At 57.7% G+C, this 13,241-nt stretch overlaps 1 protein-coding gene across 21 annotated transcripts in view; it reads left to right on the top strand.

Moving 5' to 3' along the window:
* Nucleotides 1–13,241, top strand: part of PCBP3 (poly(rC) binding protein 3) — a 272,594-nt gene that overhangs the window by 244,602 nt on the left and 14,751 nt on the right. For 17 of the 21 annotated variants that reach the window (XM_070071737.1, XM_070071750.1, XM_070071743.1 and 14 more), the window contains 4 exons: nucleotides 2,352–2,483; nucleotides 3,240–3,368; nucleotides 6,739–6,882; nucleotides 9,434–9,475. In XM_070071737.1, coding sequence (XP_069927838.1) covers nucleotides 2,352–2,483; nucleotides 3,240–3,368; nucleotides 6,739–6,882; nucleotides 9,434–9,475 — 447 coding nt within the window. The remainder of the gene's footprint in view (nucleotides 1–2,351; nucleotides 2,484–3,239; nucleotides 3,369–6,738; nucleotides 6,883–9,433; nucleotides 9,476–13,241) is intronic. The other 4 variants (XM_070071748.1, XM_070071746.1, XM_070071747.1 and 1 more) reach the window with 1 other exon arrangement.

Raw genomic sequence — 13,241 nt, 5'->3', positions numbered from 1 at the left:
GCCAGTTCAGGAAAGGTGACTCTCCAGCGACAGTAGCTGTGTGGGTGCCCTGAGACTCTGGATAAAGCAGAGCAGAGCAGCTCCATGACCGCTGGGACGAAACAGAAGCTAGCACTCGCTGTGCGGCTCCAACTGCCCAGCCCAGGCCAAGAGGGCAAACCCACGGGCTGTGAGTCTCCACCTTGGAGAGCCAGGTAGCTTTTTCTCTCCAGCAGTGGGCACCCTATCCTGTGGACCTGGGACAGCAGGGAACGCCAGCAAAGGCACAGCCGGCCACTGCTCCTGCCAGCGGGTGTAGGCAGCTCTGTCTTCACCCAAGGCAGGGTGGAGCCGCTAGTCTTCTGCCAGTCACTTCTGGTTGTGTGATCCCACCAGTGTGACCTTGGGCTGAACAGTGGAGCAGCAGTTCCTCCAGGAGAGCACCTCAGTCAAGGGCAACCTGCTTCAGAACTTGAGTCAGCACTTCCAGCAGAGGCAAATGTGAAGAGTTCTCTGTGCAGAGAGCTCTCACGTACTGTTCTTAAGTGCATAAGGCCTTAGTCTGAGGTGAGCAGGACCAGCTGTCCTGGTGCCCGGAGAAGTAGCTTATGCTAGAAGCACGTGAAGACCTGGAAAAGAGCTGCTGCTCGTGGTGTGGAGCTGGGCACTCGTCAGTCACGCTTTCAACACAGCCATGGATATAAAGAAGGCCGGCGCCCACTTTCACTGGGAGCTCTGTGGAGCTCGAGTGGACATTGGTTTGAAGAGAGCCACAGACCCCAGGCTTACGCCCTACCCAGTGCTCCTCCAACGACAGACACACAAGTCGCCCTCCCAGCAGAAGGGATGAAAAGGGACACCTTGATTCACCAACAAGGCCAGAAATGCAGGGACCCATGCCACAGCCCAGGCCCTGTGGAATCAACAGCCGAGGAGCCAGTCCAGACCCAGAGCTGGTTCTCTGTCCTCACTGCAGGAGCCTCCCTCATGAAGGCTGGGACCTGGGCAAGGGGCAGGGCAGGGGTGTGGCGATGAACAAGGCCACTTGTGCTGGGTGCTGGGAATGCATGCAAGGGGGTCGCCAGCATCTTCTGCACACAGCAGACTCGTTATAAAATGGCTTCATGCTGAACACGGCCTGTCTCTGTCTGCTCAGGTGGAGGCCAAGGCATGGGGAGCTCAGGGTAGCGTGTTGGAGCCAGGCTGCCTCCTAGGTGATGGATGTGGGGCATCTCTGGCCTCCTGGGACTTGGTTCTGAGCTGGAAGTGGACACAGACACCAGGGGAGCTGGCATCCTAAGCCAAGTCCTGGCCCTTCTAGGCCAAGGGCAGCAGAGGCTGGGGCGTCTGGTTGCCAAGCTGTGGGTCAGTGCTCCCCCTTGGGGGTTCTTCCTCCCACCCAGTTCTCCTCTGCCTCTTCCTCCATCTGCTCCTCCTGAATGCACTGTTTTGGGAATGGTCTGAGGCGCTGTTTCCCCTAGGCTTGACTTGTTTTGGAAAAGGAGAGACACAGCTGTTGGTGGAGAGTGAGCTGAGTCACCATGGCGCCCACAGAGCTGCAGCAGCTGAGCTCAGGGAGGGCTGGCCGCCGCCACTCACTCGCAGAGCCCGGATCTCCTCACGTCTCTGCTGAGCACTGCAGCGAGCTCTGGGCCTCTTCAGGGCCCGGGCTTCCTCACAGCCCTGACCCCTTCCCCCCATGCTGCAGCCATCGCAGGTACCACCTGCCCCAGGAGTCACCGGCCTCAGCCTGGAGTCCAGTTGTATCCCAAGCAGCAGAACATGAAGCAGATGAATTGCCTGCCCAAACAGCCATGTGCAGACCCAGCACTTACCTCACCTCCCACCGCCCTCGTGGCTCTGAGTTAGTGACACATCTCCCTTGCCAGACCGACACTGAGATCATAGCCCACGGTCACCCCACAGTCTCCCCTACACTCTGCCTTGGACACAGCCCCACTGGTCTCCTGCCCCAACACATCCCCTGCTCCAGCATCCACTTGTCCCCTGTGTCCATCTGCCCACACCCGTCCCGCCCTTCCAGGTCTCCATGACAAGTGTCAGACCAGAGTTCTATGTCCCCTGGCCCGTGTCATAGTCCAAATCTGCGGCCCAGTGACCTCCCACCTTGCATGTGTGCTGTGCACAGTGATGTGTGTGGACACCCATGTGGCCATCCAGCCATCCCTCTGTCCTCCTGGGCCTGGCCTAGCCAGAAGTGTCTGTGACTGGCCTGGCTGCCCACCATGTCCCTCCTCTGTTCTCAGAGGGCTTTCAGGCCCTTGGCTGGAGAAGCACAGCAGCTGCTTCCTGCTGCCCTCTGGTCTGGTCACACTGGGGTGTGGTCAACACTTGTCTGTCTTCCTCCCCAGGACATCATTAGCTCCATGAGCAACAGCCCTGCCACCAGCAAGCCACCGGTGACGCTGAGGCTGGTGGTCCCGGCCAGCCAGTGTGGGTCCCTGATCGGCAAAGGCGGCTCCAAGATCAAGGAGATCAGGGAGGTAACAGGACCTTGCCCTGCCCAGGAGGGAGGGGCCAGTTGCGGGCAGCCAGAGCAGGCCAGGTCATTTCCACAAGCACTGTGGGCATTGCAGGCTCCAGTGCCAGTCCCTGTGGGCCCTGGCAGCACAACGCTTGTGACAGGGACAACGAGTCAGTCATGGGGCAGAGATCCACCTTCAGAGGCCACGTTTAGAGGCCAACATGTGGGCCTTGTTGGTGGAGGGAGACACGGGGTTCCTTGAGACAAGCCAGCTGTGGTAGCCAGTCTTGTGGCTTGAGTCCAGTCACATGGAGTGTGCAGGAAGTGTAGACTTGATATCTGCACGCTCACTCTGTTTCCAGGAAGCCTCTGATTCCTCCCCACAGAGGGAACCTCTCTTTCCCTCTGACCAGCTCTGTGGAGGAGGTGAGAGTCCCTGTACTGGACTGATTCCATGTCCCTGAGAATGCCCCCCCAGGTTAAATGCCCCATCCAGTGTCACTCATGGGCCAGGACAACTCCTGCACTTGCACCTGCTGAGGGTACACCAGTGTTCTTGGAGGGAGAAGGTAGGGTCCTGCGAGGGGAGGTGATGGGGTGATGTGGTGACACAGAGGCTGGTAGGAGGGGAGGCAGGACTCTCGTGGCAGCTGGACCTGTTACGCTGCATTGCTACCAGAGGGTTCTCCAAGGTGCAGACTACCCTGGACAAGCCCCATTGCCGTTCATTGCTTCTGTGGTCTGTCATTCCCTATCCAATGTCCAGTCTCTCCAGTCCACAGGTGCCCAAGTCCAGGTGGCTGGGGACATGCTGCCCAACTCCACGGAGCGGGCAGTGACCATCTCGGGGACGCCAGATGCCATCATCCAGTGTGTCAAGCAGATCTGTGTGGTCATGCTGGAGGTACCGTCTGCACCCCGTGTCCGGCCTGCTCTGCCTGTGGCTACCCAGCGAATCCACAAGGGCTTGGGCACCTCAGTTATTCTGAGGAGCCACACAGCCAGGGTTGGGTCAGGCTGGGTGGGCAGGCACCAAGGACAGGTTGGGGCATATGCTACCGCAGTGGAGGCACTGTCTACTCAGCCTGTGGGGGAGAATGTAGAGGGAGGAGTGAGCCACCCCCTACACCCTGGGGGTTGCATGGGAAGTATTAATCCCAGGGAGAAGGGTTTTCAGGAAAGAGTTGGGATGCCCACGTGGAAAAAGATCTGCTCGCCGGCCAGGGCTTCCTGGGGAAGAGGGCCACCTGCTGGCTGTAGGAGGGCAGAGGCTGGAGGTCCCTGCGCTCAAGGACAGAATGAGGGAAAGACAGGAAAGACCCTCATTGAGGAGTGGAGAAAAGTGGACGGAGGGGTTCTGAGAGAGATGCTACGAAGGCACAGCTGAGCCAGCCAAAACCTCTTGAAATTTGGGGGGGAAGAGCCGGCGCCACGTCTCACTAGGCTAATCCTCCGCCTTGCGGCGCCGGCACACCGGGTTCTAGTCCCGGTCGGGGCGCCGGATTCTGTCCTGGTTGCCCCTCTTCCAGGCCAGCTCTCTGCTGTGGCCAGGGAGTGCAGTGGAGCATGGCCCAAGTACTTGGGCCCTGCACCCCATGGGAGACCAGGAGAAGCACCTGGCTCCTGCCATCGGATCAGCGCAGTGCACCGACCGCAACGCGCCGGCCGCAGCGGCCATTGGAGGGTGAACCAACAGCAAAGGAAGACCTTTCTCTCTTTCTCTCTCTCTCACTGTCCACTCTGCCTGTCAAAAAAAAAAAAAATTGGGGGGGGGACATCCCTAAAATTTGAATTTAAATCAGTCCCCAGATGCAGTGTCTGGTGGTCACTCGACTCTGGGAGCTCAGGGTGCCAGGCGCGCAGCTCGCCTCCCAGCCCCTCCCACAGGGCTGCAACCTCTTCAAGAAGTTGGAGGTTTCTGTTTCCCTGAAGTATGATATTTTATGGAATCAAAATGTTTTTTAAAATTTCTCCTTCTGAAATTTTTCCCACACACTGGTCAAGTTGACCACGTTGTACTAGTTAAAGTTCTCTGCTCAGTGTTCCAGTCACTGGGACGCTAGAGGCCACTGGCCCAAGGCTCATGAGAATGACCCAACCAGCTCGGCAGCATGGACACAAGCTGGCCAGGGGCTCCTCATTCAGGCCCACACCCTGAGGATGTGAGGACAGCCATGCTGTGTCTCGTGGCAGCAGAGGATACAGCTCTATGGTGGACACAACCTCCCGTGTCCATGATCAAGAGTGAGGCCCAGCTCCTCAGACAGCTATGGGGTCTTGGCAGAGCCTGTAATGGCATTGCCCAGCTGGAGTCCCTGATCAGACATGACAGCCCCTCAGAAGCAGGTTGGGGGAGCCGTGGAGCATCAGCACCCAAGGCCTCCTCAGTAGTGTGATGTTTAGTGACCAGTGAAAGTGCCCGCTGTGGGCCTGGCTGTGATGCCCAGTCTTGCTCGTATCACACAGCTCACAGGCTGGAGGGGAGGAGGTGTCATCACATGCAGACACAGACAGACTGAAGGGTCCGGGCAAGACACTGTCAAATAAAAGATGCTCTACAGGCCGGCGCCGCGGCTCACTAGGCTAATCCTCCGCCTGCGGTGCCGGCACACCGGGTTCTAGTCCCGGTTGGGGTGCCGGATTCTGTCCCGGTTGCCCCTCTTCCAGGCCAGCTCTCTGCTGTGGCCAGGGAGTGCAGTGGAGGATGGCCCAGGTGCTTGGGCCCTGCACCCCATGGGAGACCAGGAAAAGCACCTGGCTCCTGGCTCCTGCCATCGGATCAGCGCGGTGCGCCGGCTGCAGCGGCCATTGGAGGGTGAACCAACGGCAAAGGAAGACCTTTCTCTCTGTCTCTCTCTCTTACTGTCCACTCTGCCTGTCAAAAAAAAAAAAAAAGAAAAAAAAAAGATGCTCTACAGACCCTCTTCGCTGACCATGGAGCATGGGGCTTAGTTATGGGATATGCTTCGTGCCTTTAAAATTAAAGAAGAGCTGCCCCATGAGGCAGACAAGTCTGGTGGGGCCTGAGAACACAGGTGTTGCTACCAGTGGCTGCAAGTAGCCGCCACTCCGTGGGGGAGCCAGTGGGCCCAGTGCCCAGAGCATCCCTCTCTTTCAGGGGATGTTGGGGAAGAACTGGGCTTGGAAACCAGTTGGTAGTAGCTGGGAGCCATGGAGGGCTGGTGGGTGGGCACTGGCCTCAGTGTGGGTGGAGGGTGCCACAGGAGGGGCCTGTGGAGCTGGGTGAAGGGAGCGCAGCGGCTGTGGCAAAGGGGGCCGGCTGCGTCCCCTCAGTCACTGCCCGCACAGCAGTCCTGATCCTGGCTGTGAGAGGCTCCCTGGGGATGCCTGAGCAATGCTGACACCGCAGCCAGAATCAAATCCGGCTTTCCCCACGACCCTGCCTTGTCACGGGAGACGGGCAGCAGGGCTGAGTCCACGCTGTTGCTCACTCTGCTGGGCGAGCCCGTGCCGCCCACCTGTGCTCAGCGAGTGAAGAGTACCTCAGGGGAGCCCCCGCCCCCGTGCCAGCAGGGAGAGCTCACCTGCCTCACCTTGTGCTCCCGGGGGACCAGGGAGGCCTGGTTACTCTCACTGAGGAGAAAGAGGCGTGGGTAGAAAATGCTGGTGTCGGGAATACTGCTGAGCCTGGTGTCAGGACCCTGCGTCCTGAACACACAGTGATCCAGGGAGATGATGTCAGACCTCATCCTGGCTGTGGGTGCTTCATGTGGAGTCTAAGCTTTATGGACACGACTTCTTCCTGTGATAGGAACTGGATGTCGCTGAGTTTCTGTGGCCATCTATGCTGTCGCCTCTGAACAAGCAAAGCCCATGGGGACAGTGGGCATGATGCCACTGTGCATTGGCCCGCAGGCCTCAGCTTTCCCCGGAGGACGCACGCGAGAGTTTCTCTGGGACGATGCCTGTGCAGTGGCCTTGGTGCTGCTGTGGAAGCAGCTCAGAGGAGGCTGAGTCTGGGCCATGCAGCACCTCCCCAGCAGGGGACGTGTCTAGGGTGGGGGCTGTGAGGGCATGCAGAGCCCCAGCTGGGGAACTGGTGAGACGTGGTCCCTGCCCTCCCTGTAGGTGGGCTGCGATGGCTGGCTCGCTGCCCTCCACACCCTGGAGCATCCCTTACTGCTATGGTCTTGGTGCCCCGGCCACTCAGGCCAAGGTGGGGGTGGGGGAGTGGGGCGGGCAGGCAAGGGAAAGGTGCCTGGTGCCTTGCAGCTGCTCTAACCTCTCTCTCCCTCTCCTGTCCCTTCTCCTAGTCCCCACCGAAAGGTGCCACCATCCCCTACCGCCCAAAGCCCGCCTCCACCCCTGTCATTTTTGCAGGTGGTCAGGTAAGAGCCGACCCGCTCGCGGCCTCCACTGCCAACCTCAGCCTTTTACTGCAGCACCCGCCGCTGCCCGTTAGTGCACTCAGGTTTTCTCGCCTTCTCCCGTGCACGTGTCCGCCCACGCACTGGACGCAGAGCTCTTCTGGCCACGCTGGGCACAAGGGAGGGGGCGAGGCTCCCAAGCAGACGGGGGAACCCTGGGTCTGTGTGTGTCTAATGCTGCCCAGGTCTCATCCCTGGGAGTAGATGCTTCAGGGGGCTGGGCATTCCAGGGGCGCTAACAGCTCAGGCTCACGGAGAGGAGCTAGCCCTGAAGAACCAGGGCCCACTCCCTGAGATCCTGCTCCTAGACTCCCACCGTGTGCTGGAACAGGGCCAGAGATGTGGAAGAGACGGTAGTGTGGCCCCAGCAGGTGTCCTTGCAGGTGCAGAGTCCCGGGGTCACAGAGCCAGGCCTTCTGTTTTTCAGTCACTGCTAGAGAAGGAGCTGGAAGGGCAAAGATGGCCAAGAGCTTCTGCCAGTGGCTAGCGCAGGCCTGGCAGAGCCTCTAGAAGAGAGCAGGAAGTGCTGGCCACACACACACCCCTGCACCCCCTCCACCAGGGCCCTGCAGCCGTGGGTGCAGGCAGACTGAAATGCCTGGGCCTGGCCTGGGAGAGCTCTGGGTCCAGCTTGGGCGATGTGTTTGCTCAGGGGAGAGCTGAGACAGAGACTTCCCTCTATCATCGGAGTAGAGAGAAGAGGCAAATGAAACTCTCCCTCGTGCTTTTCTTTACAATGTAAGGAATCTTACCAGATCTTCCCAGTGTCCCCCACATTTCCCTCTCTTCAGCGAGCACCACTACCATCCTCCTTGCAGGGAGCCAACAAGGCACCTCCAGTTCCATAGGCCAGGGCCTTTACTCACAGCCACAGGGATGCCCATGACACCACGCCGACCTCAGGACCACAGGTCACACGGTCACCCTGCGCAAGTCCTCTGCAGAACTCCACCTCCTCAATCCATGGCTAGTTAGGTTCTGATCTCTGCGGCCGCGGCCTCAGTGTTTAAACCAGTCCATGATGGAATCACATGGTAAGGTGGGGGACTTTCTCATGGAAAGGAGTGGCATTTACCCAAATACACATGGAGTCTGTAAAGCCATGTGTTTGGGGTCCCAGCCCCAGCACATGAGGAGAAGCCAACCAGGAAGAACCTTGCCATTGTCACCAGCCCCATCTCAGCTCACCCCTCCGCCTATAAAATGCAACAGTAGCCCCAGCCCCTGTCCTGGGGCTGGAGATGGCTGTGCAGTGGATGTGTGTTCCTAAGGCTGCCACTGAAATGTCAGCCTTCGTAGAGCAAGGCGTCCATGTGCTTTTGTGTGGGGACAGAGTGACATAGGTAACCCCAGAATGGAGCCAAAACGCAAACTCAGAGGTGAGGGTGCGGACCAGACAGGCAGCAGGGCCATGGTTCCTCTCCAGGATGCAGGCCCTGGGGCCCAAGTGCAAGACACAAATGGTACAGACTGGGGGAGGGGCAGCCCGAGGTCCAGCCCTGCTTCATCTCCGTCACACTAGGCAGGTCAGGTCAGGCAGGGCTGACTGGAGCGCCCCGCCGGGCCGTGGACCGTGACGTTAGGTGGAGTGCACTTCATGAAGCTGAAGATGAGGTCTGCAGATGCTGGCCCTCGTCTCTAGGACGTGGTGTTATATCTGTTAAGATTCTTGTACCCTCTCTGCCAGCAACAACTCCTGGCAGATTCCAAACCCGAGGGGTACTCGGGGCCTAGAGAAGTGCTGTAGCCCCTGCGAGGTACCCGCTCAGGCACACAGGAGCCGCCCAGGTCTCCTGGGCCCCATTGTGGCCCAGTACTGGAGCCATATCCCTCACAGCTGTGTTCCTGTGCTGGTCAGTGTCTCTGCTCTCCCTTGACCTGTGGTGCGTTTGTGGTTTGGCCGCGAGTTTCTGGATCACCTGGAAGCACCTCGGTGGTGGACCTGTGGGGCATGTGAGGCCCTGCTGTGCTCAGGATCAGAGGGGCTGGAGGGAGGAGGCCGTGGGTGGATGTCACCGCAGCTGAAGGTGCAGGAAGTAATGAGGCCGCAGAAGGCCTGGGGCCCTGCCCTGCCCCCACCCCCGCCCGCCAACACTTGAGCCCAAAGATGACAGATCGGGTCAGTCCCGCGGATGATTTACATAGTTTCTCATTTGGTCTGCCTTTTACAATATTGGTTCTGGTCACTTTTCAAGCTTTTTCTTTTTGTTTAGATTTCTTGGGATAAATATTTCTCAAAAGTATTCTCTCTGGTAGTTGATTAAATTTAAAAGGTTAGCAATTAGTAGACCTATCTCTAGGAAGTTAAACAGATCATTCTTAAGTTTCCCCTTTTTACAAACCTTGGGGCTGGATTTTTCCCTCTTCCTGCTGACTGGGAAGGAGCCGGGTGCAGGGGAAGGCCATCCAGGTTCTGTGGTCTCTTTGTGACTCCACCAAAGTCTCTGTCCCCGGGACAGGATGGGGACTGAGGGAGAACGCTTCCCCCAGGGTCTGTGTCTTGCTGGGGCGTGGGGGCGGTGTCACCAGTGTAGCTGAGGCTCGGCTGCATTGTGAGCTGACTGTGTCTCTCTCTCTCTAGGCCTACACAATCCAGGGACAGTACGCCATCCCCCATCCGGATGTGAGTTTTCATTTTGTCTCCCTTTCACCCTTCTCTTATTATCATTTACCTACCTGCATGCCGCTGTTAATTGCTACTAATATTAATATTACACAATAATATTAATCTGTTTTCTCAGTGTCCTGACCTGTGTTGTAACCATATGACTTTCAGTAACCTTTTAACCTCTTAGCACTAATTCTGCTTGTGTTGAGGACTTGGCCTGATGTCAAATTGTTTGTTGTCCGCTGCAGTCCAGGGTGTCCCTCCCACTCATGGGGCTTCAGACAGTAACTGTAGACGGCTGCCATCATTGCCTGCCTGTGCAGGTGCCGTGTACAAGATGGCCAGCCCTCTCATGCCAGGGTGGGCATGGTGCCTTATGAGTGAGGAAGTCAGGTGGTTATCACGCTGTCTTCACAGTACCTGGGGAAGGGCATGCAAGTGCCTGGTGAAGCCAAACCCAGCCTTCAGCGCCGAATGGAAACGGAGGGTCCATCTGCGCGCAGGGCCCCCGCCCCACTAGCTGAGGGAAGCCAGACGAGCGGTCTCCTTGCACAGATCGGAAGACGCCGCACGGCCCTTGTTCATGTAGCAGAACAGTGAGAATGTCTGCCTAGCCCACATGCTCCTGGGACTCAAGGACGGGGGTTTTAGCAGAAGGGTCCGATGGAGCCCACTGGGAGTGAGGCGCTCTAGCGACCAGAGCCAGGCCTCTTGGGACAGCCAGGAGTTAGGAGTTCTGTAGGGCTTGCTCTTAGGGGAGTTCCACATACTCTGTCATTTGGGGGAGAGTTACACATATCCAAGGGATGGCCGCCAAGTCATGGCACCTGTCACAGCCTCCCGTGTTTGGTGGGTGGTGCAGACTCACCATGATCATGAAAGAGATCTGGCTGCACACCCAGAGCCGGAGACGAGGGCGCCATTGCCGCCTGTGCGCACACCGGGTCAGGACTTGCCTTTCTTGACAAACAGGGTCAGCCATGGAGCTGCCTCTTTTTCCACTCAGCTGCCTTGCAGGAACCATGGTGATGGTCAGGTCAAGTCATTTCCGTAAGTGGGGCATAGGAGTGCTCAGGCTCCTCACGGGGCCTCTCAGGCCGCGGCCTGTCCCATGCTGCTCCAAGACTGGGCTGGCTTAGACATATCCTGCCGGCACAGCAGCCAGGGTGTGACATGGTGTTTAGGATGAAGCCACCCCGAGCAGCCTGTAGGGAGAAGGCTCCTAGGCTGGCTCTTCCGTCATGCCCTGCACTTCCTTGTGCAGAGGCCTGGGTGTAACGAGGGGCTCCGGGCAGTGGGGGTTCCAAGTCTTTGGGACCCAGAGGTGAATGGTAGCCCTGTGAGGGCCTGAGCGATGCTGGTGAGTAAGATCTGTGCTGGTCTGAGGGCAGGGGGAAGACAGCCAGGGGGAGGCTGCTATGTGCCGCTGTTGGCAAGCAGGGCGAACCTCAAGTACATCTTTTTTTTTTTTTTTTAATTTTTATTTTTTGACAGGCAGAGTGGACAGTGAGAGAGAGAGACAGAGAAAAAGGTCTTCCTTTGCCGTTGGTTCACCCTCCAATGGCTGCCGCGGCCGGCGCACCGCGCTGATCCGATGGCAGGAGCCAGGAGCCAGGTGCTTTTCCTGGTCTCCCTTGGGGTGCAGGGCCCAAGTACTTGGGCCATCCTCCACTGCACTCCCTGGCCACAGCAGAGAGCTGGCCTGGAAGAGGGGCAACCGGGACAGAATCCGGCACCCCAACCGGGACTAGAACCCGGTGTGCCGGCACCGCAGGCGGAGGATTAGCCTAGTGAGCCGTGGCGCCGGCCCTCAAGTACATCTTGAGAAGTCTTCTTCAATAAGCCATTCTGAGTGTGCCCAGCTCAGCAGCCGGTTCCCCTAAAGCAATGTGTGCTGTGCCCTGCTAAGCCCTGGGGGCACCTGTACAGCAGGGCAGAAGAGGAGGGGGCACTGTTTGCCCAAATAAGACTAGAAGGCAGGGCAGGCGAGGGTCGTCGAGAGCTAACACTAAGTACTTGCGAAGCGAGCTGAAGATTCCATTTGCTTTCACTGCAGGAAGTTTCTGATGAATGGAAAAATAAACACTGGTGGCTTTTCTCTCTTAAGAGAATCCTCATAAAGTGAGACAGGAAGCAGTGACAGAAAAACATTGATGAAGCTCAGTCTTCGCCACCCTAGTGACATCCAGAGGCCACTTTCGGTGGTTCCCAGTCTGAGTCCTTTGGTGATTATACCACGACTGAAGTCATCCGTGCCTCATTCTCGGTCACCTGCCCGAGACACTGCGGTCAGCTTGAGAAGCGAGGCTCTGGTCCCATCAGGCCTCACTGCTGTGCTTAGCTGGCAGTGCTACACCTGTGGACACTGTGGGTGCCTGCACCAGGGATGGGCAGGCTTCTGATAGAATGGGGTGAAGGAGATCAAGATGGAAGCCACATGGGGTGAGGGTCCAACTTCTGGGATATCCCAGCCTCTGTTTAATTCTGGGTTCAGGGAAGTCGCACTCAGACAGGAATGTTCGGGTGTACAAAAGCAGGTTCAGAAGCCTGCTTCTTTGAACTTTGTCAGGCAGTGCAGAGGCTAGCTCTTCAGGCTAGGGTTGCTTGTCTGACCCCGGACAGGGGCTCTGAAGACTTCCAGGTTCTCAGACCTCCAGGTGCCATCTGGTGAACGCCTGTGGGTTTCCCATGACCCCAGAGCCTGCAGCTCGTACTGACACCTTTGGAGAAATTTTCATTTAAGTCAAGAGATAAGGGTTTCTGGTCTGAAATTCCAAAGGGTTGGGTACAGGTACGCATGGGGAGGGGGATTTTGATTGGTTTGGTTGATGGACGTTTATGTTGATGGGCTGTTTGCTGTTGTCCCGTGGGGTTTTCCCAGTACCTCTTAGAGACAGGAAATAGCGTCACAGACTGCTCGGGATGAGCATAGCGGCTCCGTGGCTTTACCCTTCCGTAAGTCATTAGCACCCTTGCCAGTTTTCTTCCAGTTTGCATTGTTTTACCTGAATTCTTTGGAAGCTTCTGTGCTCATGACTCAGGCATCTGGGGAGGCACGAGGTTCTGAGGGACAGCAGGAAGGACTTCGGGCACTGCGGCAGACGTTCCTGCAGCCAGCGTCTATCATGGTCTGATGGAGCAAGTTCTCCAGAGGACTGCTGGTCAGCCTTGGAAACTGTCCTCATAGCTCTGTGTGTTCTGCCAGAGGCAGGTCAAGTGGGGCTTCAGAACAAGGAAGCAAAGCAGGGCCACATCCCTGGGACGTGGAGCAGACGCAGAGGCGTGTGGGGCCCACACAGACTCTGGAAAGAGATGGATGGCCTGGTTCTGTCTCAGCCAGCGTTGCTGTGGTTCGATTACACCAGCCCAGTTAACACCAGGAAGGAGTGGTTTTCCTCTGGAAGAGATCACAGGTAGTCGGCCCTGCCCTTACAGTGGAGTTCTATCCCAACAGACCACGTTAGGTCAGAGACAGCCGACGTCAGAAGTGCACTTCCGGCACCTCACCTGCTGAACGTCCGGGTGCGTGCACACGCACAGGCCACCGCGGGATCCCAGGTCGTTTCCTGCCGCGGCCCAGGATAAGAGAGAGGACTGTGCCACGTGCTGCAGTCCCAGGGGAATTTCCAGATGCAAAGTGTCTACTGGATGCGCATGGCTTTTGGCACCATTGTAAAGTAAAAAGAAGTCGTGGGTCGACCTACTCTAAGTCCAGAACCGTCTGTAGTGACCTGCACCCTCCTGTACAGTTCCTATTACTGCCCTTCTAACCATCACACCA

Source organism: Oryctolagus cuniculus, chromosome 4, assembly GCF_964237555.1.
Source record: "Oryctolagus cuniculus chromosome 4, mOryCun1.1, whole genome shotgun sequence".
Taxonomy (NCBI): domain Eukaryota; kingdom Metazoa; phylum Chordata; class Mammalia; order Lagomorpha; family Leporidae; genus Oryctolagus; species Oryctolagus cuniculus.
Note: the sequence above shows the minus strand (reverse complement) of the source record. Positions and strands in the feature narration are given on the sequence as shown.